The sequence below is a fragment of the Equus quagga genome, chromosome 5 (assembly GCF_021613505.1).
Source record: "Equus quagga isolate Etosha38 chromosome 5, UCLA_HA_Equagga_1.0, whole genome shotgun sequence".
Lineage (NCBI taxonomy): Eukaryota > Metazoa > Chordata > Mammalia > Perissodactyla > Equidae > Equus > Equus quagga.
The window spans coordinates 43,219,836-43,243,211 of NC_060271.1; the positions used below are offsets into that span (position 1 = coordinate 43,219,836).

Sequence of the window (23,376 nt, forward strand, 5' to 3'; positions counted from 1 at the left end):
ATGCAAATTACCCACTGTCTTGGCACATCCAGTATGCAGATCACCTCCCCTCCCTGGGGTGGGGGAAGCCCCTCCTCCGAGGTGGTGAGCTGTTAGTACTGAATATCAAATACTATCAAGACGGCTTTTAACATGTCACGCTCTGCTTCCTGACACGTAAGGAATCAGCGGGAAGGAGATTTCTATAGGGAAAAGAGCGCTTTGTGGAAGGAAGGTTAATAAACGCGCCGGCCGTGCCTGCCCCAGCCCTGCCCCCTTCGTGGAAGCAGCAGAAGGAAAAGCGCATTAAAAGTACACTCAATTAAATGTGGGGTCATGACCTGGGGGGGAGAGACAGAGAGAGAAAAGGGAATTCCCAAAAAACGACCTCCTGCTGGCTCTGCGTCTCATCTGTCCCCTCTGCTCACTGAGTCTTGGTGGAGGGCACCAGGCTCCTCGCCCGGAGGATGTCCTGAGCGTTCCAGCCCAGCCTGTGCCAAGTCTCAGGCAGAGGGGCCCTCTCTTCAGCTCCCTGTGCACATGGCCTGGGGGGTGGTCCCTGGGCTGCACAGGTGGTGGAGGGGGGCCTGTGTGCCCAGGGAGGCCGGGGCAGGGGAAGGTGCCAGAGAGGGAGAAGGTGAGCATAGCTCCCCTGTGGCCTGCACAGGACAGGAGGGCCACGCTGGCCACTGGAAAGTCAGGTGCTGAGGGGTGCTCCCATGGCTCCCCCAGAGGTCTCGCTGCTGCTCTGGATTGGCTCTGGTGGGGCTGCCTGCAGCATGCCCCATGGGAGGACTGGTCTGCTGAGCTGAGGCCGCGGTGGCTGTCGCAGGAACCCACCGGCCACCGCCATGTTGACCTGGCCTCGACTCAACACTTACACTAATTACCACCTGGGGCTAGGCAGCAGCGCTTCCACTAATATGAATAATCAAAATGAAATCATGACAACAGCATGTGGCCATGCTTTGGAGAGCATCTTCTGATGAACGATTTACCCAAGAGGCCGCCAACTGCTGGGAAGAGTAACGGAGATCTGGAAGAGAGGGCTGGGGGGAGGTGTGGGGTGAGTCCCCACGTGGGGCCGCTGCCAGCCAAGGGCCTCTTGGGTTATGGCTGCTCTGACCCAGCCTCAGGGGACAGGTGGAGAGCCGGCTAGTAGGCTCGGCCTGAGCCCAAGTCGAGCATTCCCCTGTCACCCCATATGGACAGAATCATGTCCCCCAAAATTGTTAGGTTGAAGCCCTAACCCCAGTGTGACTGTATCTGGAGACAGGCCCTTTAAGGAGGTAATTAAGGTTTAAGGCGGTCATGAGGGTGGGGCCCTGATCTAATAGGACTCAGGTCCTCATAAGAAAAGGAAGAGACACCAGGAGTGTGTGTGCACAGAGGAAAGGCCACGTGAGGACTGAGCAACAAGGTGGCCATCTGAAGCCAGGAAGAGGTCTCACCAGAAACCAAGCCTGCGGACACCTCCTTCTAGGCTCTCCAGCCTCCAGAATTGTGAGAAACAAGTGTCTGTTGTTTAAGGGCCCTGTCCGTGCTATGCTGTACGGCAGCCAGAGCAGACTAATCCAGTTCCCGTCGGGGCTCAGGCCGCCCCTTCCCCGGGTTCCGGGGCTGGAGCCCTGCAGGCCCCTTGGAGAGACCCACCCTGCCCTGTGCACTGCACACCTGGGGTGCGCGTGTGTGTACGTTCAAGGGGCCCTGATCTCAGGGACTTTCCTCCCTCCTCTGCCACTTTCAATCGCACCCTTCTTTCCAGCACAGCCCGGTTCAAGCCTCACCTCCCCCTGGAAGCCTTTCTGGCTACTCTGGCCCTTGTCCTCCTTGGAGCCAGAGTTTGAATCTTGCTTTTTCTCCCCAAAGCCTCCCGGTACGTAGTTGTATATTTTAGTTGTGGGTCCTTCTAGTTATGGTATGTGGGATGCCGCCTCAACATGGCCAGATGAGTGGCGCCATGTCCACGCCCAGGATCCGAACCAGCGAAACCCTGGGCTGCCGAAGCAGAGCGCGAGAACTTAACCACTCGGCCATGGGGCTGGAACCCAGAGATTAAATCTTGAGAACAGGCCTTGCTGGGCTGTTCACTGCTCTATGGTCCATGCTCACAGCAATGCCTGGCATAGAAAGGGGCCAGAAGAGACTGGCTGAGCGAATAGACAAATGGACAGTTTCTCCGTCAATCATCCCCTCTCTAGCACTGTTCTCTTTCTGTTTCATTGGTTCATTACTTCCCCCAATAAGCTGTAAGCAGACTCACATGTCAATAATAATAATAACAAAAAATAATACTTATCGAACTTACTCTATATGCCAGGTACTGTCCTAGATTCTTTACGTGTTGACTCCATCACAAAAGGAAATAAATCACAGTATTCTCTACCCCCTGTTGAGCCTTTACTGTGCACAGGGCACTGGGCAGTGGTTCTCCAAGTGCGGTCCCATCACCTGGGATCATGTGAGAAACGCACATTCCCAGGTCCCACCCAGACCCACTGAGTCAGAAATTCTGGGCATGGGGTTCTGATCTGTGTCCTAACAAGCCTCCAGGGGATTTGATGGGGGTCGAGTCTGAGACCCCCCCCCCGGTATAGAGATAACATCTCTAATCTCTCAACAATCCTTTGAGGAAGAACTATCGTCCCATTTTATTAATGTGAGAACCAAGGGTTAGGAAAGTTATGTAACTTGGCCAAGGTCACACAGCAAAGTGGGGGCGAGCAGGGGTTGCAAAGGGTAGCTCTTTCCAGTGAGCCCTGCGCCCCCAGGGTCTTCCCAGCCTGCACGCCTCCAGGGACTGAGGACCAGCTGGATTAGTGGGCGGAGCAGGGAGAGCTACCCCAACAGGAGGTCAGATTCCTTCCACTCGCAGCGAAACTCACTTCACTTTCTCCAGAGGGCATCTGATTTCCTGCGGGCGCTGGCGACTATGCAGGAAACCTGGAAACCTGGGGCTGGCCAGGTGCTGTCCCCCCAGCCCGCCACCCACCCTGCTGTCTCCTGCCCTCTCTGACTGTGGGGGTGCCGACTGCCTCGTAAGGCCACGTGGGCTGGGGGAGGGGAGGGTGCAGAAGCTCTGAAGCTGCTGGATCCTCCCTCCTGATTTCCCTCCCTTGGGGCCAGGCCAAGTGGGCAGCCAGGCTGGAGTGTGCAGCCACTCAGCTGGAAGGGTGACCCAGACCGTGGCTGAGGAAACTCCCCTTTGGCCTCCAAGGGTGCAGGGCAGGAGATGGGGTCAGGACTTGCGCGGAGCTGCTCTTGCAAGATCAGGAGCCAGCAAGGGAGGGAGGCAGAAGGAGATCCAGGGGAGGCCTGTGCGAGGAGAACGTCTCAGCCTCTGACCTGGGCAGCTGGGGTTCCCGGAGGAGGGCTTGGCCTCGTTCCTTGTGGCTGACTGGGCTGCCCAGCTAGGGATGCGTCCAGGGGGAATTTCTACGAAAGATGGGGAACCCGAAGACTCCTCCCAAAGCATGTGGGATTCTTGGGGGCAGCATTTGGCTCTGAGATGGGGGCTCCTTGCCTGGATTTCCAGTCATTGGGGGTGCCGTGGGGGTGAAGAGGGGACCCACCAAGTCACAGATGCCCAGGGCGGCCTCCCCTTGGTTGTCTGCAGAGGACATAAACGTTCATTGCCGACGTGGCTACCCTAAGCAGTGGTGGAATTTAATGAAGGGCACGGCGGGCCTCTGAGCTCAACGCCCCAGCTAGATGTAGGGAAGATGGGGCTGAGATCCAGAGACATGGAGAGCCTGCAGGAGACGTGCCTGGGGTCAGGGCCCCAGCGGCTGCAGCTCCTCTCCTCCCACTTGTATGATCAGAAGGTCTTCGATTCCTCTCGGCCTCAGTTTCCTCGTCTGTAACGTCGGTGCCTCACCTGACCGCACGCCACTGCTCCCCAAAGGACTCTAAAGACAAACAGGTAAGTGGGGCCCACGCCCAGGGTTCCGGCTCTGTGGCATCCACAGAGGGTCTGAGCAGGCCAGGGTCCCAGGCCCCGAGGGAGACATGCTTTCTGCTCTGAAACGTCTTGCCTGGAAGGCTTTGGAAAAGGATTGAACACGGAGTCAGAAAGGAGAACCCTGGACGTCCCCTCGCCCTGCAGCGGCCCTGGGAGCTGGTGAGAGCTAGCCGCCTGCCCCTCTTTGCTCTGTGGGGCAGTAACTTCTAGCAGTACGACAGGGCACGTTGGCTGGAGCTTGGGTCACTACAGAACCGCCTGCTGGAATTGACATTTGGCTTTCTCTGCACGGGAAGGGATTTCTTGGCGCTGTGGTGAGCAGGTGACAAGTGGCATGTTAGTGACAAAGCTAATCCCTTCCCTCCCGGGGAACAGAGGCCTGTGGGGGGCCCCTTCCTCCTTGTCCCCATCAGTCTGGGCTCAGCCAGTACTCTTGCCCAGGTACTCAGTACCCAGTAAGGACCCATAAAGAGGGTGACCATTTAACTTGCTGTGCAGACAGGTCACCTTGGAGACTGAAGGGGCGTTGTCATCATTTGTCTGGACCATGGTATAAACGGGGATGCTCCCAGGCAACCCTGGGCGAGTGGTCACCCTACTTAGGAACCACATGATGGAGGCCGGCGGCAGAGGGGGCTGCCAGCGCCTCTGACGACGTGAATGAGAGGGTTTGCAATCCTCTGAGTTGTTGACACGAGAAGGCTGTCTCCATGGCAACAAGGTCAATGGGAAATGGCAGCCGCGTTGGTTTAATTTCCACTGTATTCTTGTTGACAGGAATAAAGGCCCTGCTTCTGATTTCTTGGTTCAACGGGATAAAATTTTCATTAGATTTAACTTCTCATATCCAGACACCCACATACTATTCAATTTCCCCATCTCACCCTCAACTCGCATTCTCCCATTGGTCCTGAGGACAACGTTTCCAGAAATCTCATTTCGAGGAGCGTGGAGGCGTGTGCGCGCGGGGAGACGTGTGTGCCGTGTCCCGAATGGGCTTGCAATTCCTGGTTCTGAACGTTTGGGGACGTGGGGGACCAAGACCCCCCTGCCCTCCTTTCCGTCTTCCACCAGGAGGCACAGGCCCTGGGTGAAGGCAGGGGCCTGAGAACGCGATGGGGCCGCCGTCTTCTTTCAGGTGGGACCAACGTGGCTCCTCAAAGGTGAGGCGCAGGGAGAGGAGCTGCCTCATCAGGCGCCAGCGGAGGCGGCTCAGGCCGTTGCAGCTCCGACCTCAGGAATTTCAGGCCACGTGGGGAGGGCGCTCCTGGCGCCTGCGCACTTGGCCTCACAGGCGATGTCCGCAGGGCTCCAAGACATCAAAAGCAGCCTTGGCGGAAGGTTTCCGCGCCCCTGACCTGCTCCCCGGGCCAAGGATGTGGCACTGCGGAGCTGCTCGAGGCTCCGAGTCTCCTCCTGATTCGCTCAGCTGCACTGTTATCAAGGCTTCGGCGACAGCGTGGGTGTGCCCGAAGCTCTCTGACGGTGTCCTAACGTCAGAAGCGCGATGTGGCAGGGAGAGAAGCCGTTATCCCACATCCGGGAGCCACGTGCACTCTGGAATCCTCTTCTCCCCATTTGGCCTGACTGCAGCCCACTCTCCCGGGCCCTGCTCAGGGGCAGAGGTGGCAGGAGTGGCCACCTGTCTGAGCAGCTCCTCCAGGCCACTGTCAGCGGGGACAGGGGACCAAGGGGGATTTTGGAGGGTCTCCATCTTGCTTCTCGCGAGACCCCCGGTTTGCAAGGGCCCTGGATTCAGACACCTCCTCCACGTGCCCAGAGGTGGCGCTCGCAGGGACACAGGCGCCATTGAAGGGGCCGCCACTTGGCTCCTCACTATGTGGCCCAGAACCTTCAATTTTCAAAGCGAAATTGAAAATCTGGAGATTTAAATGTTGGCAGTGAATTCTAAGTTTAACCAAACCGCCCCAGACTGAGTGGGGCTGTGCGGGCTCCGGGTGGCAGTCAGGCACAGGGCCTGGTGGGACTGCGGCATCCGCCACACCGGGGCGCGGGGCGCTCCATCAAAGCTCAGTGAATCGGCGGATGGTTAAGACAGAGCCGGGAATCCGTAACAGCAGGGCGTGATGGCGCCCAAGCAGCCCTGAGGGGCAAGTAGCCAGGGAGAGACAGGAAATCAAAAGAAGTATTTCTCTTTTAGTTCTACTTGGGGGCCAAAGCAGCTAAGTAAAATGTCACCTGAGGGAGAAGGCACGTTCGCAAAACAAGCCGGATCCTCCCAGCAGAGCAGGAAAAGGAGGCGAGCCCCAGACTAAAGCAGGCTTGCTTTGATGCCCACTGCCCGCCCCCTCCGTGCCAGGCTGAGGGGTGCCGGGAACGTGTCCTGGCAGGAGCGGGGGACCGAAGGGGGCCATCCTTCCTGCTCCCCGTGCAGCTCCTAACCAAAGGGACGAGCAAAATGGGCAGGAAAACCTTCTTCAGGCCCTTCTGTCCTGTCCTCGCCTCCCAGTGACTCCGAATCCTGTGAACAAAGGCAGCGAGCGCGGCAGAAACTCATGGGCCTTGCAGGCTCCATCCACTGGCGGGCGCCTCTACTCTTAGGGACAGAGCTGCCGTCCTGGGCCCTGGGCCCACCGTGGGCACTCCGACGTGCTTCCCTTCAATGGCCCTCCATAGTTTCTCATGAGTTCAAGTCAGTAAGTGTCTGGCAAGACCCCATTTTGTGCACGGCACTAACATCTAAGTTTCAACCCAAGGAAACTTCTAGGTTAGCATGTCTTAACCCAGAGTCTATGGAAAGACCTTACGGGATCTTGGAACACCCAGAAATTATACACCAAATTCTTTGTGCATGTTCGAGATCAGCATCACCTCCAGTACCTGCCTCTCTCCCACCTGGATTTGAGAACCAGCTGATGCTCAGAGCCTGGGGCCCCTCAAAGGTGATTCACGATAGGGATCCTTGGGTGGCCTCGCACTGGAGCCTGCTGTAGGTTGGGATCTCTCAAAAAGTATGAGAATGTTGCTTGTTAAAAAATTCAGGTTCCTAGGGCCCACGCCAGACCCATGGAACCAGAATGTGTTGAGGGATGGGGTGGGGGGCTCTAGGCGCCTGCTTTTCATCTACCTGCCTGGGTGGTTCAGATGTGGACGATGCTCTTGGCACTGAGCCAACATCTCTGTCCAGGCTTTGCTGGTCCTTGATGATTGGGGGTAAAGCCACAGCTGCCGTGACTCCCCGTGAGGAGCTCCAGTGGCTGGCAGCCCGGGCATGCCCAAGCTTGCTCCTGACTTCCGGTCCCTCTCTCCCATCCTGGGAGTCTCACTTTAGACGCAGGGTCACTGGAAAATTCTTCCAAGCGAACATTTCTGGCCAGAAAGAAACACTAACCCTTTCTGACAACAGCTGTCCTTTCCTTTTCCAGTCTCCCCCTCACCCCTACCTTTCACCTTCCACCTCAGGTTGCCCACCCCTGCAGCTGTGTGGGGCAAGCAGCTTTGCGACCTGCATTGCTGACTGTCCCTCCATCTCCCAGACTCTGGCTGAGAGTTGGGAGCATGCGCCCCTCGTCAGGGCGAAGCTGCTGGCTCCCCCGCCTTGCGCCAGCCGGGTGAGGTCTGATCAGGATAGACCAAAGCAGAGAGGAGAGGTGGTGTACGTGCCTCTCCCTACCCCTTTCTGCTTGTTCCAGCCCCACCCAAAAACCACCACTCCAGAATCACCAAACAGGCCCAAGACACCCCCCACCACATCCCAGACACGAGGTCCACAGACCGGTCTGGACGGTGACCCCTGTCTGCTGGCTCCTGTCTCAGGCTGGAGAGTGCAGCTCCTCCGGAGGGCTCGCGTCTCTGAGCCGCTCTGCTGCCATGGGCCACCAGGTGGCGCTAGTTGACCAGGAAAGGGTTGAGTGAAGGGCTGGGAAAGGAAAGCCTTTGTTGATTTTATTTCTTGATATTCTATAATCACCAGGATTACAATCTAAGCAAAAAAGCAAAACAAATAAGCACTTCCCCTCTTACTGGATCTTTGGTCTTTGTCTGGAAAATTATGAGCAAACAGCAGACACATTGACTATACAGCCCAAGGCTTGGTTTGGCCACATGGAGGGCCTCTGGACCAGTGGAGGAGGTGGGGGGCAGGCTATGGAGATTGAGGGCTCTGCTGGCTTACCATGCGGAGCGCGGAGCTCCTGGAAGAGGCAGGCGCATGCTCATCAGCCACGTCAGCCACTCCTTGGCAATATGGGGTTCCCTGTCTCCAGCCACCCTAGCTGTTGCCGGATCCCTGGTGGCTGCTGCATCAGCCTTACCAGACCATGGAGGCTCGGAGCTGGTCTTCCAGAGGGCACGTGGCAAGGGGCTGAGACCCTGGCTCCTGGAAACACCAAGAGGCTGCAGGTGCCCGAGGACCCAAGGTGACTGGAGTAACCGAGGATTGCTGGAGCCAGGATGGCATACTCAAACCCCAAACTCAGTATGGGTTCCACCCCACTATCAACATGGTCTTCATCACCTTATACACAACATGGGCTCTACCCAGCTTCAACATGGCCTCTTCCCACCCACACTCAACATGCCTTCTGTCTCCATCCTTAATATGGATGGCCTCTACCCTCGCTATCAACATGGCTTCCATCCCCATACTGAATATGGATGGCCTCTACCTCGCTATCAACATGGCCTCCATCCTCATACTCAACATGGTCTCCATCTCCACGCTCAACATGGCCTCCAATCCTACTCTCAACACGGCTTTTATCATTTCATACTTCCCACAGCTTCCTCCCTCACACTCAATATAATCTTTATCATCTATCCTCCAATGGCCTTCATTCCCTCACATTCAACATAAACTCTGCCCTCTTACATTCAACATGGCCTCCGTCTCTTCATATTCAACACGCCCTTTAAGCCTCAAACAAGACAGAGCTCCATCACCTCAGCGCCACAGCATGTGTTTGCTTCTGCTTTTGTTTCCTCCTTCGTGCTGTTCCACACAAATCTAGCTGGGGGCCTCCCTTCCTCCTTTCTGTCTCCGAGTCCCAGTCATCAGGGCCAGGGCCAAGTCCTCCTCCTCCCAGGAAGCCCCGCTGGCTGCTCATACCCTCGACTGTCTAGGTCGCCTTTCTAGGTACTTGAAGGCAGGACCATCTACCTCGCCCTCAGTGCTGCCTACTTTGGACCCATCAGCTGGCACAGTCTCTCTGGTTTGTCTTCCTGAGGGCAGGGCCTCGGCTTTCTCCCTCTGGCAGCTTTCCCAGGACTGAGCTCAGAGCAGGGGCTCTAAAAGCTCCTTCTAGTCCAGGGTTGGTGGCTGCAGGGTCCCCAAAGGACCACCCAGCTGGCCTTTAGGTGCCCACCCTCAGCACAGAGCTGGGCTGCCTTTGTGGCTCCGGGTGATCTCCCTTACGGCGTGTGGCTGCCGTCCTGACAGCTACGTAGCTCATGTCCAGATGTTATTGGACAGCCACAGGGCCACGGGGCCACAGGTAAGGCCCATTATCTCTCCCTCTCTGAAGTAGGACGGTCAGGCTCAGAGAGGTCAGGTGACTTGTGCGCAGCCACCCAGCTAGTCAGAGGAAGCGCTGGGATCCACTGCAGGCCTGTGCCTCCCGTGCTCACGTTCCCAGGGCAGTTGACTCCTGGAAGTCCCTCTGCACACCTTCCCCCTTGCCCTGACTGCCGCATGAGCCCATTTACCCACTTTTTCGGGGACCGGCAGGCGCTGTTCTGGCCCAGTGGTGCCTGCCTCCCCAGCTGAGCGCTGCTGGTCTCCACTCCCAGGCACGGAGGTGAGGCGGCTTTTGGAGAGTGTTGGGGGTGGAGGTGCCAGGAAACTAGCACGGCCCCTTGTGCTGTGCGTGTGGGTGCTGTGGGCAGGTGTGCATGGGCATACGCGCGGAAGCACACGTGTGGGTGTGGGCTTGGGGTTGTGCAGGCTTCACAGCCAGTCCCCCTGCTTTGCCTACCAGAACTGCCGAGGACATCTGAGAAACAACAGCAGGGCTTGGGGGAGGGCAGTGGGAGCAGAGACAGGCCCAGAGGTGGCAGCTAGAGCTGCCTGCTGATGTCTAGGGCACAGAGGCCTGCAGGACGGGCCAGGTCTTGCTCGGCGATGCAGGGCCATCTGAAGCCAGGGTGCTCCATGAGGAGCCGGGGGCAGGACAGCTGGGGCAAGCTCACCTCCCGGGGAAGGGCTATGAACACAGCTTAAAACCCAGGCCCTCATCCCCGACTCTGGATGCATGACCTCACCGACTGCTTCTCGGATGTGCTGCCATGCCCGTCCCCTCCCAGGCTGCCAAGGGATGGGGCTGGGCAGACAGCCATGGGCCCTCAGAGAAGAGGCCCCACTCCATGGGAGCTGGCTCCGTCTGGCTCCCTGCAGGCTCGAATAGAGCTGGGATGGAAGGTCTGGGGTGGTGGTTCCGAACCCCTGTGGTTCTGGGCAGCCAGAGATGGCGGAGCGAGTTTCCCTCAGGCTGGCAGAGCTGAGGCACAAACCCGCCTGGAGCTCTTCGCCACTCAGAGTTGACCTGCCCAGCCCCTCACTCACACTGGGGCAGATTGCAGGATCCAAAACTGGTGCTCTCTCAGACTAGCTGCACTGGAAAAGAATGTCCAGGATGAGACACGCTCAGCTTTAGATCGTGCTGACCTGAGCCCTCAAATGGGACCCGGCGCAATCATTCTCCGGCCTTGAGCTGAGCAATTCTCAACTGAGGCCACGCTAGGGGCTGAGCTCAGCTCTACTCAGCCCTGAATGACTCGCACGCAGAACCCATGCCCCAAAGTATGTTAGAACGGTAGCGCTTAGCAAAAGACTACACTTCCCAGACCCCTTTGCAACTAGGGGTGACCATATAACCAAATTCTGGCCAATGACATATGAGTGGAAGGGTGTGCAAATTCTGGGCCCTGTCCTTCAGGAAGGAGCTTACACTCTACTTTCTCTTCTCTCCTTTCCACTTGTTGGAATGCAGTCTCGATGGCAGGAGTTGGAGCCACCATCTTAGACCACATAAAAGAGGGCCATACCCTAGGAATGGCAGAGCAGCCAGCAGGAAGGAAGCCCCCATGGGACCAAATGGCACAATTGCAAGAATAAAGGTGGGATTCTCAGAGTTCAGTCTGGCTCAGAAGCCAGTGTTTGTGAGATTCCCAAGGTGCGAGAACAATGAACCCTCCATCTTCCAACAGGTGAGGTGAAGGCTGCGGATCAGAGTTTCACTTCACCACCGATAAGCACAACATTTTGATTAAACCACTGACAACTCTGCTGTAGGGCAGAGAAATTTGGAAACATCAGGAAATCAAACTGTGAAGTCTTTGAAGGAATGTGATTTATGTGAAATGTGATGAAGCTAATGTGTTTGGCTCCAGCATCGTGTGGCACGCCTGATTCTGGAACCAAATCTGATGCCTTCTTGGCTCCCAGCACACCTCTGTTTTCCCTGAACACAGTTAGCTGGTGCCCTCTGTGTGTTTCAAGCCTGATTGGCATCTAAACCTCTTATGGAGCTGTATTTCCAGGGCTGCGTTTCCAGGCTGTGCATCTGTAACCAGAGCCATGCACACACATGCACACTCAGAGCAACTGTGCGCTGCTCTGCTCCCCGCCCCCAGGCACCCGAGAGCCAAGTGTTATTAGATTTATGGGGAGTTTGTTGTAGTTTTACATAATTTTCCTGATACACTGCAGCCTTCTGAACAGGCATTCACAGTTCCCTCCAGGCAAGCATCAGGAGCCGACTCAGGTCTGGTTTCCACCCCCTGCGGTTCACAGAGCTCAATCTCCTTGCCTGTTGGGAGGCGGCATTCCTGTCTGACCTGTGCAGCCTCCTGCGAGGGGAGGGCGAGTTTTCCTGGGCAGGGCCACTCGGAGGATCAGGGGCATTGTAGGGAGGTGGAGGCAATAAGGAGAGAAAAAGGAAGCAGGTCAAATAAAGGGATGGGGAAGGGATGGGAGACGGCGATGGGCTGGCTGACAGGAAGAGGGTTGTGTGCTGAGTGGTGTTTGGGAGGGACCAGGCTGGAGGCCTCTGACCACGGTGCTGCCTTGAAGGGCATCTCTTCCCTTGGGAACATCCCCTTGGCTAATCTCTGGCTAACTCCATCTCCAGGACCTCCCAGGAAGTGGGATGAAATAGCGGCCTCGGCTCCTGGGACCTGGGTCTGCAGAGGCCCAGAAGCCGAGCTGGGCCGGCTGAGCTTGGCTGGGAGCCTGTTGATCTTGGTGCAGAGACTGCTGAATTCTTTCGCTCACTTTCCAGAAGGGGAACTGGAGTCTGGGCGATTGGCGTGAGGTCACACAATGGAGTGGTCACAGAACTAGGATGTGTGCCACCTCCTGACTTTCTAGCTCTGACTCAACTGCTCTGGCCAGGTGGCATCAGTGCCCACCGTCATCAGAGCCATCGCTCCAGCCCGGCCAAGGCTCTGCCGAAGAAGAAGTGTGAGCAGGCCCTGGGGGAGGAAACGCAATGTCAAGGACAAGCCCTGCACATTAGACACCACCTGAGGACTGAATCAGAACGGGTGGGCAGGCTGGCCTGAGAGCAGAACCCCTGGCACCACTGCCGTGCTCCCTGGGCCCCCTGGCCTGGCCTTGGAGGGGTGCCACTGAGCAGCCTGGGGTCCCAGGGTGCAGGCTCCTGTGGGGCGTGGACCAGAGCTGGATCCAGTCAGTTTCCACTCAGCCATCTCACAAATGTTTACACAGGGCCTTCCATGAGCCCAGCACTGTGCGGGGCCCCGAGGAATGGCAGCAGGCAAGGAAGATGCGTGGGGATTAGCTGTAATGTCTGCCAAGTTTTGGGTGCTCTGCAGAGTTTTGAAGAGGCTTGCATGGCCCTTCGGGTTAAGCATGGGAGGCTGACTTCAGGCTGATGTCTCCCTGGGGGTCTCAGGGAGGCCCAGCGCCGGGGCGCGAACCCCAGCTGTGTGGTTGGGGGACCTATGGAAGAGGCAGTATTTAGGCTGAAAGCAGACGGATGAGGTGGGGTGAGCAGATGAAGACAGGAGAGTGCCAGGCGCGGGAAGAGAGAAGGCGGCTCTGGCACAGGAACCGCATGGCACAGAGCCCCAGCAGGGTGGGGCGCGGGGCCCGGAGCTGGAGGCTCTGCCTGAACGCCCAGGACCTTCTGCTCTGTCCATCCTGGGGCACGGGGTGGTTTAACAAGGAGGGATATGGTCTGAGTGGCGGTTAAGAAGGATTCTGCTGGACACAGCCTGAGCCCGGAAGGCCCCTAGGCCGCCTGGTTCTAGATTCCTGGCAGCAATAGCAGCAGCAAGGCCAAGCTGGGGAGCCTCCCCACAGGCATCTGGTTCAGGAGGATGGCATGGCAGTGAGATCAGCCTTGGGGTCCAGCCCCCCGGGTGGGCAGGGCCGTCGGCCTCCTGGGGGCCTCCCTTCCCAGACAGACCCCTCTGTCCCTCCTGACGCCCACCCCCAACCTTGAGGCAGGTGGGGGGAATTCTCCCACGTGAACACTGAGTGATCTCAGGATTAGCTGGTCACTGCAGGGGCTGCCTGGCTTCAGCTCAGACACTCCCAGTGACAGGACACTCGGGGCCCCTAGGAAAGGACATTTCATTTGCTGCCTGTATATGGTGCCCAACGGCTTCTCGCCTGCAGCCCCCAAGTCCTGCGGTCCTGTGTGATGACAGGTCTTTGCCTAAGCCTCAGAGATCAACGTTCCGGAACCCAGGGCCTGTGTCCAGCACTGGACGGCCCCCTCGCTCTTCTCAGGTCTGGCAGACCCGAGTCTGTTCTTCCTGAGCCCACCCGTCCAGGCAGCAGAAGAGGCCACCAAAAGCCCCCAGCGGCTGCCGGGAGCCACGGCTGTGGAAGTGAGGCGCCGGCTTTCTGGACTCACTCAGTGTTTCGCACCTGACAGATGCTTCAGAGAGCACCACTGCTGACAAAATGAGATCCCGCTCAATCACCGTCATCCATGTGCTGCCCAGTCCGGGAGCCGAGGCAGGCCCCATGTCCAGGAGCAGATGGGCTGAGGGCAGGAGGCAGGCCAGCTCCGGCCGGCCTCTCCTGGGTCCTGCAGGCCCCTCTCTTCCTGGGCTGCCATTGTTCTCCTGTCTGTGGCTCATGAGGCAGTGGTCCCTGGCACTCTTGGTCCCCGGCTACTTGTTTACGTGGCTCTGAGCCTCTGAACTTCACTTTTCTTGCCTATAATGTGAGTCTGCCATTCTGTGCCCTGGCTATTGTGCAGGGAGCTGATGAGCATCAAGTGAGGTAGAGACGGGAGTGATCCTTAGAAAAGCCAAGTTCACTGGTCGCTATGGTCCCGGCAGAATGGGGCTCCCACACCTGGGTCCCCGAGGCCATGGAGGACCTTTCTGGCCCTGCCTGGAGGATGCTGGCCTGGGACCCAGTGCAGGACCCTGGGCCCGGCAGGCCAAGGCTACTCACACATGGGTTTCAGCTGCCCAATGAGCTCCTCCTTGGTCCACTTCGCCCACTCCTTCTTGTCGGTGTTGATGGAGCAGAGGACCGGGCCGCAGGGCTTGCCACAGTCCTCGATGGCGGGCACGTTCAGGTAGTGCACCAGGACGATGTCGGGGTTCTGCGGGGAGAGCACAGAGACTGGCAGCATGAGGGTGCACAGAGCTCGTCCAAGGTCATCTCCCAGCAGGTACAGACAGGCCAAGTGTCCCCATCCCAGGCTTTCTCAACCTTGTCCTCACCGACATTTGGAAGCAGCTAATTCTCTGTTGTGGGAGCTGTTCTATCCTCTAACAGCATCCCTGGCCTCCACTCACTAGATGTGATTAAACCCCGCCCCCTCCTCAGCTGGGACAACTAGAAATGTCTCCTGATACTGCCTATTGTCCCCTGGGGGCAAAATCACCCCCAGCTGAGAACCACATGGGCTGATGCATGTGTAACTAAGGACCCCACACGAGGTCAAATGTAACTATAGCCCCACATTCCAGATCTCACGCCGACAGCTGCCGCGGGAGCACCGGCCTCTGCACCGTGTTTACACGCATGTCCTCATCACAGTTCGCCAGATGCCCGACACGGGCATCTCACCCTCTCCTTCCCACGGGGAAATGGAGTCCCCAGAGACTAACGCTCCCCATTTCTAAGGGCCAGATGCCCTTCTGCCCCAGCCTGTGGTCCTCTCCCTGTATAAACAGCCCCATCAACACGTTCCTTCCAGCAGCCCCCAGGAGGAGCTGTCGCTCAAAGCCACTGGAAACGCCTCCTTGGGGCTTAAGACAGAAAGAACTCTCTGTGTGAAGACGTCAAAGGCACCTGTTTTGTCCCCAAATGGTTCTAGTGACATGGGTCAGACTCTTCCCATCAGATTCAATTCTGAATGTCTTCTGTCCCTTTCTGCCCACCACCAGCCCTGGTAGCATCACGCTGAGGGGCCTTGGTGGGGGCAGCAGCTCGGCTGCAAACAGCGTGGACCTTCCGTGGCTTTCCATGGCTCCCAGAAGATGAAGACATTTATTTGGCCACGTCAGGCCTGACAAGTTTATTAGAAAAGCAGTCGTGTCACTTTATAGTGCATCTGGATAATCCCAGAAAAACCTTCTACCCCAGTCAGAAGGTATTTCTTGAACTGTAAGGAAACATATGACAATATGTCAGGATGCTCCAGGGAACTATGAAAAAAGCCACTCAGAAGGCCCCATCCGAGCTTTTCCCAGACCTGTCTCCTCTGCTTTTCCCCCTTGAGGCCCGACCATGAGTCCCGGGTGGGCCTGAGGGCCCCAGGCCTGGAGCAGGCTGGGTCTGCAGTCTTTCTGGATGTGGTCAGAGCAAGAGTAATCAATGAATATGTGAATCAATCAAGGGAGTCATAAATAAAGACCCAAGACTACACCATGACCGGCGCAAGAAAGCAGACTGGCATAATTTAAAAAGATTTCAATAAGAGTTGAAACATAGAGTTTTTTTCTTGCCAACGCTCAGTTAACCAGGAAATTAAATCAACACGAACAGGAGCTTTCTCGTTAATGGCAGCTTTTCTGGATCGCGGTAATCATGCTCCTTAATAATAATGATAATCCCTGACATCAGCGCGGCACTTCATTCTTTTCAAAGCACTTTCCAGCCATTATCTCATTTGGTGCCCGCACAGGCCGGGGAGGTGGGCTGGGCAGGGCTGGACGCCCTCCGTCTGCAGTGAGGGGACTGAAGCACGGTGAAGCTGTGACTCGCCCAAAACTGTGTGCCTGGCGAGGGACAGAGCCTAGGCTGGAAGCCAGGGTTCTGACTCCAAATTCAGGTCCTGCCAAGACATCTGTGGCCTCTTTTTGCTTGGTCTGAGCGCTTTCCCACTTCGTATTTCATTTCATCCTTGCAATACGCCCAAGAGGTGGGTGGGTTGGGTGGATCTGCTATGCTCACCGCACGGATGGGGTGCTGGGGAGAGGAGGAGTGGGACACCTGGGTCCTGACCCTGCGCTCTTCCTGCAGATCTGCGCTCTTCCTGCAGACGAGCAGGCTGGCCGCCCCGGGGCTGCCTCTGGGCTGGGGCCTCCTGCCTGAGTCTGTGCCTGGCCTGGAGGCAGCGCCAGCCGCTGAGCAGGATGGAGGAAGGATCAAAGGGCTGCGGGGGCCAGCCGGCCACCCAGGGCTTCCTCTGATCCCAGACCCTGGAGCAAGAGCCCGGCCCTGCGGGAAGGAGCTGGGATGGCAGACACCTGGGAGATGAAAGGCCTGTGGCTTCCCGTCCCACTGCCCCACTGAGCTCCTGGAAAAGGCCCAGGCGGCCACGGTGGTGGGAGGGCAGCAGGGCCGCAGGGAGCAAAGGGCCGCCTTCACTATGCACTGAAGCCCCCAAGCCTGGAGTTCCTGTGCTAGAGCTCCTGGAATGCTCTTGTCTTAGGCAGCTCCGCCCTTCCTTCAGGGCCCAGCCCCATTTCTGCACAGGCAGCCTCCACCTACTGTTTGAGGACAGGCACAGGCCTTGCCTCCTCCTCCGAGGAGCGTTCCCTGATACCTCACCCCCTGTACCTCTACCACAGAAAGATGGAGATCAGGTTTGGGTCTTTGTCTGTCAGGGACAGTGCCCCAGGGCTGTCACAGCGCCTGGCAATGACTGGTGCTCATTTCATGTTTGAAGAGTTGAGTTAGGCTGACTTCGGCCCTCTATCCTCACTGTTCCCAAACTTGTTGTTCAGCTGGCATCCAGCTTCAGTTTTCTGGGTCTCCGAAGGGCAGAGCAGCCTTTCTGAACACGGGGTGTTCATTCCTAGGAGGCTAAGAGGTAAGGCTCGTTCCTTTTCTGGGTTTAAGGCCTCTTGAGAATTTGATGAATGCCGTGGATGTGGATGCTCCATTCCCAGCTTCAAGAAATGCCCCAAGGCACATCAAAACTGCATTCAGGAATTCACAGATCCAGGGGTCCATGGACCCCACATCTATAGCCCTGACTTAGGGATTCCAGATCCACCACTGCTCCTTCCAAATCAGGAACATGCCCAACACGGAGGTCCCCTTCCCGGGAGCCTCCACTCTGGGCCTTGTGCTTCTCGGTCTCCTGGAAACAGTTAGGAGGAAGTCCCAGCCCTCCAAGGTGCAAGGAGACTGGGTTTGGGATTAGGAAACATAGAGGCAGCAGCACCATCGCTTGTGTCTTTAACACAGGTTCCGTCCCAGGGCCTGGAGTTTCTACCGCTGAAACTCCCGAGTTGAATTTAAGTAACGACTTCCTGGCTTGGGGCTGGTTTTAAGACACAGAGTGATTGAGGTATTTTTGGAAATTTGGGGCACACATTGCTTCTTGGCAATGTTGCGATTTTATTCATTAGCTGTACATTTTATTGGGTGCTTTTGGCAGAAAAATATATTAGCTGTAGAGTCCCAATGTGTCAGTTTCATAGAGTGCTCATAACAGCGTCAGATCCTCACGGAGCACGGCTCTGCTGGCCTCGTAGGGCAGGCTGGAGACAGGCTCGGGGTGGCGCCTGGCTCCAGGGGACATGGCCGAGGACACACCCGCCAGACCCCTCAGGACTCTTGACCCCGGATGGTTGTAGAGCCAGCTTCCCTTCGTCCCCGCTGCTGCTCCAACGTTTCTCTAGGGTTTACCACCAGGTCAGGCCCCGCAGGGAGGGGTCTGTACAGGAGCTTGGCCAGAGCTTTCTGCCTACGGATTCCCATGAAGATGCTAGAGGCCATCCCCACAAAGAGAGCATGGCCTTTGAAGGTGACCCCCAGAATGTCCCAGGCCTATCTGGTGTTGAAGGCCTGGAGTAGGAAGCCCCATAGGGCGGTCTGCGGCTGTGGAGGGCAAAGCCGAGGATAAGTAAAAGTCTCAGAGAAGTCTAGAACCTTCTGAAAAGAGCCGTGGACTAGGAGATCTCCACTCTCCCTTTTGGTGCCTCAGGCTCCTGATCTGTAAATGGAAGCAGAAGCCCTGCCCTTCCCACCGGGCTGCTGTAGGAGCCAAGTGGGCCTTTGAGAGGTGTGAAGTCCCCTGGACAGACAGAAGTCCTGCTCCTCTAACCACCAATTGCCACCAAACCCAACCCAAACAAAACTGCTATTTCTCCTGAGAGACTGGCCAGACGTAAGCCGCTAGTGGGCAGTCCACCCACTTAAGACACACACTTCCTCCGCCGACAGCCCGTCTCTCCCGACTCGCTCTTACTGCACACAGATTCCCTCCCTCTATGGCCCCTCAGCCGGGGCTTTGCCCCACCCCCTCCGTGCCCTCGCCCAGCTTCAGGGCCATGAACCCACCACATTCCCAGGATTCCTAGATTCTCTTTCCAGCCTCACCTCTCTGCTCCGCTCCAGGCTCTCCTGTCCTGCTGCCCATTGACAGCTCTTGTGGGGGCCTCAAAATACCCCCGGCTCATGTTGCAGGGACTGACGTCCACACTCCCCACACCTGACCCACCCCAGGCTTCACCCAACCATGAGTGGCCCCACCTTCTCCGCTGTCCAGGTCAAAACCTGGGAATCATCCTCTCTTCTTCTCTCTCCCTCTCCCCCCATATCCCGTCCATCACCAAGCTCTGTCAAGAAAGCCTCACCCCCTATTCCGCCCCACACCCCTGAGACCACTGAGTCCCAGCCCCCGTCCTGTGGACCCTCCTCCTGGGTTTCCTCACTTCCTCTCTGCCCTCCCCCCCCATCCATCCTCAGCCCCAGCTGGCAGGCTCCTGTAATTCCAGCAACGGCTCCTGGCACCGCAAAAGAAACGCGCACAGGGACCCACCGTCGGTTTTCTCTCCAGCCACTTGTGCCCCTCCTTGGCTCACCCACTCCTGTCACCCTCAAAATCTCTCTCCCCGACCTGTTCTCTCTGGCTGACATGCTCCATCCGCACCACATGTTGGCATAAGTCTCAATGCCACCTCCTCCGGGATGACTCAGCCCCGTCCCCAGCTCGGGCCCTTCTGTCTTTGCAGCCCCTCTACTCTCTTTACAGCACTCACGACCATTCTCATTTCTGAGCAATTATTGCTCGTTTGGCCTGTTTTCCCACCCAGAGGCGTGAGCTCTGATGGCCGGGCCCCCTCTCACTCAAGGCAGGCTCCTGGAGCCCAGAGTGGGGCTGACGCGCAGCAGGCTCGGCCCCCACCTGCGCAATGCTGGGATGGGGTGACAGCTGAACTGCCCCAGCCAGGGGAGGTGGTGTAGGGCAGCTGTGACTCAGCTGGAGACCCCCCCAGGTGTCCTTCCTGAGGGGCAGACAGTCTCAGAGGAGGGGAGGAGGGGGGGCCTGCCCATGCATGGGAGGAGGAGGCGGCCCTCGGCTTCTCCACAGGAGGCTCAGCTGGTCCCTCAACCTAGCTACACCTCAGGTTTTATCTGAAAGCGTGAGGTTCGGATTCACTGATCAGCCGAGTTCCCGGCTGCCAAGAGTGTCGGGCAGAGGACTTGTAGGCTGAAGGCAGTGGGTGGCCATCTCCCGGGAGCCTGAGTTAGAGTCCATCTCCTAAGATACCTTTTCCAGACTGTGCCTTTCACCCAACCCTCAGGGACAAACAGGAGTAGGGAGAACAAGCTGAGGATCCACATCCAAAGGGACAGGAGGGGTTAGGAATGTTCCGCAGAGAGAACACTCAGCCGGAGTTAAACTGGCTGCTTTGCTACAGGACTTGTCAAAGCCTTGATGGCACCCTGGGCGGGAGGATCTCTTGGTGGGTGTTGGGCAGGCAGGCTTTCCAAGCTTATTTAACCATCAACCTGAACACCCCTGGGGACCCTAATGTTCTCTGGAATACAGTTTGCAAACCACTCATAGAGTTCAAAGCCAAAGGGACAAACCTTCAGTGGCTACTGGGAGACACGGGTTCTCACCAGTTCCCTGGGTCTGTGGGGGCAGTGGGGCTTCAGATGCCCAACAACTTCAAATGTGGCCCGTCCCTCCTGACCTGGGCACCCCAGGCTGCTGGGGTGACTGTGGGGAGAGCTGGGGACCAGGGTGGTCTCCCTGTTCTGGGGCTGAGCATATGAAGGTAGGGGGAGAGGCAGGCGGGCGATGAGCAAGTGGCTGGGCAGTGGGGGTACACAGGCACGACGGCCTGGTGGATTTCATCTTCTTAATGACAGGTGATGGGGATTTGAGGAAGGGACGCTGCTTTGAACAAGAGAGCGTCACCTGCTCCTCTCCTCCAGGAGGGGGCAGCTATTATGCGGCTGTTCAGTGGCTGGGGTGGGCAGCAGAGGGGTGGCTGGGGCGCCAACAGTGGCATCTGTGATCTGGATTAATCTGCACCAGCTCCTGATGCAAACACTACAGATTTCTGGACCTTCACGCCCGGGGCGAGAGCAAAGGTCGAGAAGGGATGCGCAGAGTCTCTCTGATGGCTCCGTGAGGACCTAGGGGCTGCAGGCTTTTTTAGCAGAGCCCCCACCAGGGAGAACTGGACTCAACCCCCCATGGCACAACTCGGGCCTGGAGGGCTGGACCTCAGGCCAGGGCTAGGGGCAGGAGGCAGAGGTGGAGGAAGGGAGGAGGAAGAAGAGAGAAACAGACCATGAGGCACAGCAGAGCTGTGGGAAGCCCACGCTGGTGGCAGCCACGGGTGGGTGGGAGAGGCACAGAGACTGTAGGGAGGGGGTGGTAGGCTTTCTCCCAGTCCTCAGAGAGCTCTGACTCCCAACCTAGAGTGAGATCCCTACAGGTCCTGTGGCTTCTGGCTTCTGAGAGGGGAGGGGGGGGGGGGGGGGGGGGGGGGGCGGGGCAGTTCTCCCCTGGGGGCAAGCACTTGATTTGGCCAAGCCTTAGTGCCTGCTCTGTAGGATGAGGGGGCTACAACTGGCCTTGACGGTGTTGGGAGGCAGGAGGCTGCTAAGGGGCTCAGGATGGGCCTGACCCTCAGCAGGTGCTCACATGCAAGGCCTCCCACGTCGCCGATTTGCACGGGTGCTCAGTCATCCAGTACTGGGCAGAGAGGGAGATGGGCAAGCAGGCATTCCCGTTTGCAGGGGGAAGCTGAGCCCCGCACCTCCTGCACACCAAGCCCACCCCAGGGTTTGTTCAACCGGCCCTGGGAGGTGCAGCAGTGCACTCTCCACCAGACACCCACTGTGGGGACCCAAGTTGCCCAGAGCAAGCCCTCTTGGCCACTGCCAGGGGTAGGTGCTGGGCAGCTGTTTGCCAGGGGTTCCCACAGCCTGGCCTGGGTTCTTCCACCTCGGCTGGGAAGGAGGAGGCCCAGACCCAGTACCCCTTTCTGTGGAGTAAGCAGGACGGCAGCGCAAGAAGTGGTTAAAAATGCAAAAAGCTGTTGGTTTTGATAAAGAAAAATGCAGCTGCAACATCTGTTTGACTCTTGTTTGCAGCTTCATCAACGCTAAGTGGTCAATAAATCAGAGTGGCATGGCGTTCCGTTTCTTCTGGGGCTCAGTCATTAATCTCGTGCCAGTTCTCATGAAAAATGAAGGAGAGAGGCTGTGTGATAGTGAAAATGTATACATTACCCAGAAAGTCATAATAGCATGTAATAGTGCCACACACCTCCCCACTTGCCATGGGGGGCGCGGGGGCGGGCCTGTGCACCACCAGCCTGGGAGGGGGGAGACAGAGAGTAAATCAGCATTGTTTGCACCACGAGCCCATTCTCTTGTCGCATTCGTCATATTAGCGCCATTCACGCAGATTCTGAACGCCCCACGAGCCTTGTCTGCAGAGGCAGAGCCTCCCTTGTCCCTGGTGCTTAACAAATGAGGGCAGGTGCCCCAGAACAGTGTGCACAGCCGGCAGGAAGAAGGGCAGGGTTTACGAGGGAATGAATAAGTGATAACACCAGGCGGCTCAGGGCTGTGGGTGTCACCACACTGCAAGGCAGAGAAAAAGCCTCTCCTCCGTGTTCCAGCCACCGCGGGCAGCCTGGCGACTATCTCTGCTCTGGATAAAGGCATGAGGTGGAGTCAGTGTCCTCATCAGGAGGGAGACCAGTCAGGGAGCCCTGGCAGGCTCAAATTCTACCCCGTCCCCCTCTGAGGGCTGCCAGCAGGCAGGGGAAGGTCATGCAGGTCCAAGGAAATGCAAGACTGTGCCCAGAGAAGGGCCAGGTTTGGTTGGCCCTGGCTGTCAGGTCTGCCGCCTCCCTCCTGGTTCTCTCTTCCTGCGCAGAAGGCAAACCTCTGTGCTCCCATGCACGGAACTGCCACAGTTTACTGCCATCCCTGTTCCTCTGGGTGCAGGGCCCTGCCTGTACCCCCAGGACACACCTCGAAGTGGGCACTTCCATTTGTAAAGATCAACTTCTGAGTATCAGCTGTGTGCCGGGCCCCTTCAAGCCCCACGCGTGGTCCCTCACTTAGTCCCTTCAACGACCCAGGGATGCAGGTGCTATTGTAACGTGTTCAAGGGGTGAAGACTCTTACTGCCCAGGGCGCACGATTCACCCCAGCCCTGAGCCCCGAGCCCATGTCTTCATGCCTTCTCTCTGCTGGTTCCAAGGGATCCCACTGGACGGTGGATGGAGGGCTGTGTGCCCACTCTGGGTGTCCTGGGCAGCAGCAGCCCAGGTAGTGTCTGCGCCAGAGCAAAAACCAGTCTGAGGAGCCTGGCCGGGTCATCTGTGGTGCGGGGAGCTGGTGGGAACAGGCATGGGACTGGAAGTCCCAACTTTGGTGCTGGCCTCTTTAGGGCAGGGCCAAGGCAACAGAGTCCCTGCCTCCACGTCAAGGGCCAGGAGTGGTCAGGACACCCTCTGTGGGCATACAGGGGTATGGAGTGGGGTGGGGGGACAGCCAGGAGCTGAGCACCTGGTGACAAAGGGGCAAACCCAGGTCTCTAAAGTTGGGAGTGGTCAAAGAAGCAGAGAGACAGAAAGGTGAGAGAGCAGGAATCAAAAGGCAGAGTCCTGGGGACCCCAGTAATATCCAAAACCGGCTGTCAGCTATGCACTTTCTGGGACCAGGTCCAGCATCATGTGCTGGGCATTGGGATCCCCCACTGCAGTCCAGCGTGGCAGGGGACACAGACATCCTCCCTGCTTCCATGTCACTGCTCAGTGGGGAGAGAGGG

The 23,376-nt window shown here is 57.6% G+C and overlaps 1 protein-coding gene across 1 annotated transcript in view; it reads right to left on the reverse strand.

Annotated features, from left to right (window-relative positions):
- Positions 1-23,376, reverse strand: part of CAMTA1 (calmodulin binding transcription activator 1) — a 776,715-nt gene that overhangs the window by 101,209 nt on the left and 652,130 nt on the right. The window contains exon 6 of the mRNA XM_046661785.1: positions 14,334-14,487. Coding sequence (XP_046517741.1) covers positions 14,334-14,487 — 154 coding nt within the window. The remainder of the gene's footprint in view (positions 1-14,333; positions 14,488-23,376) is intronic.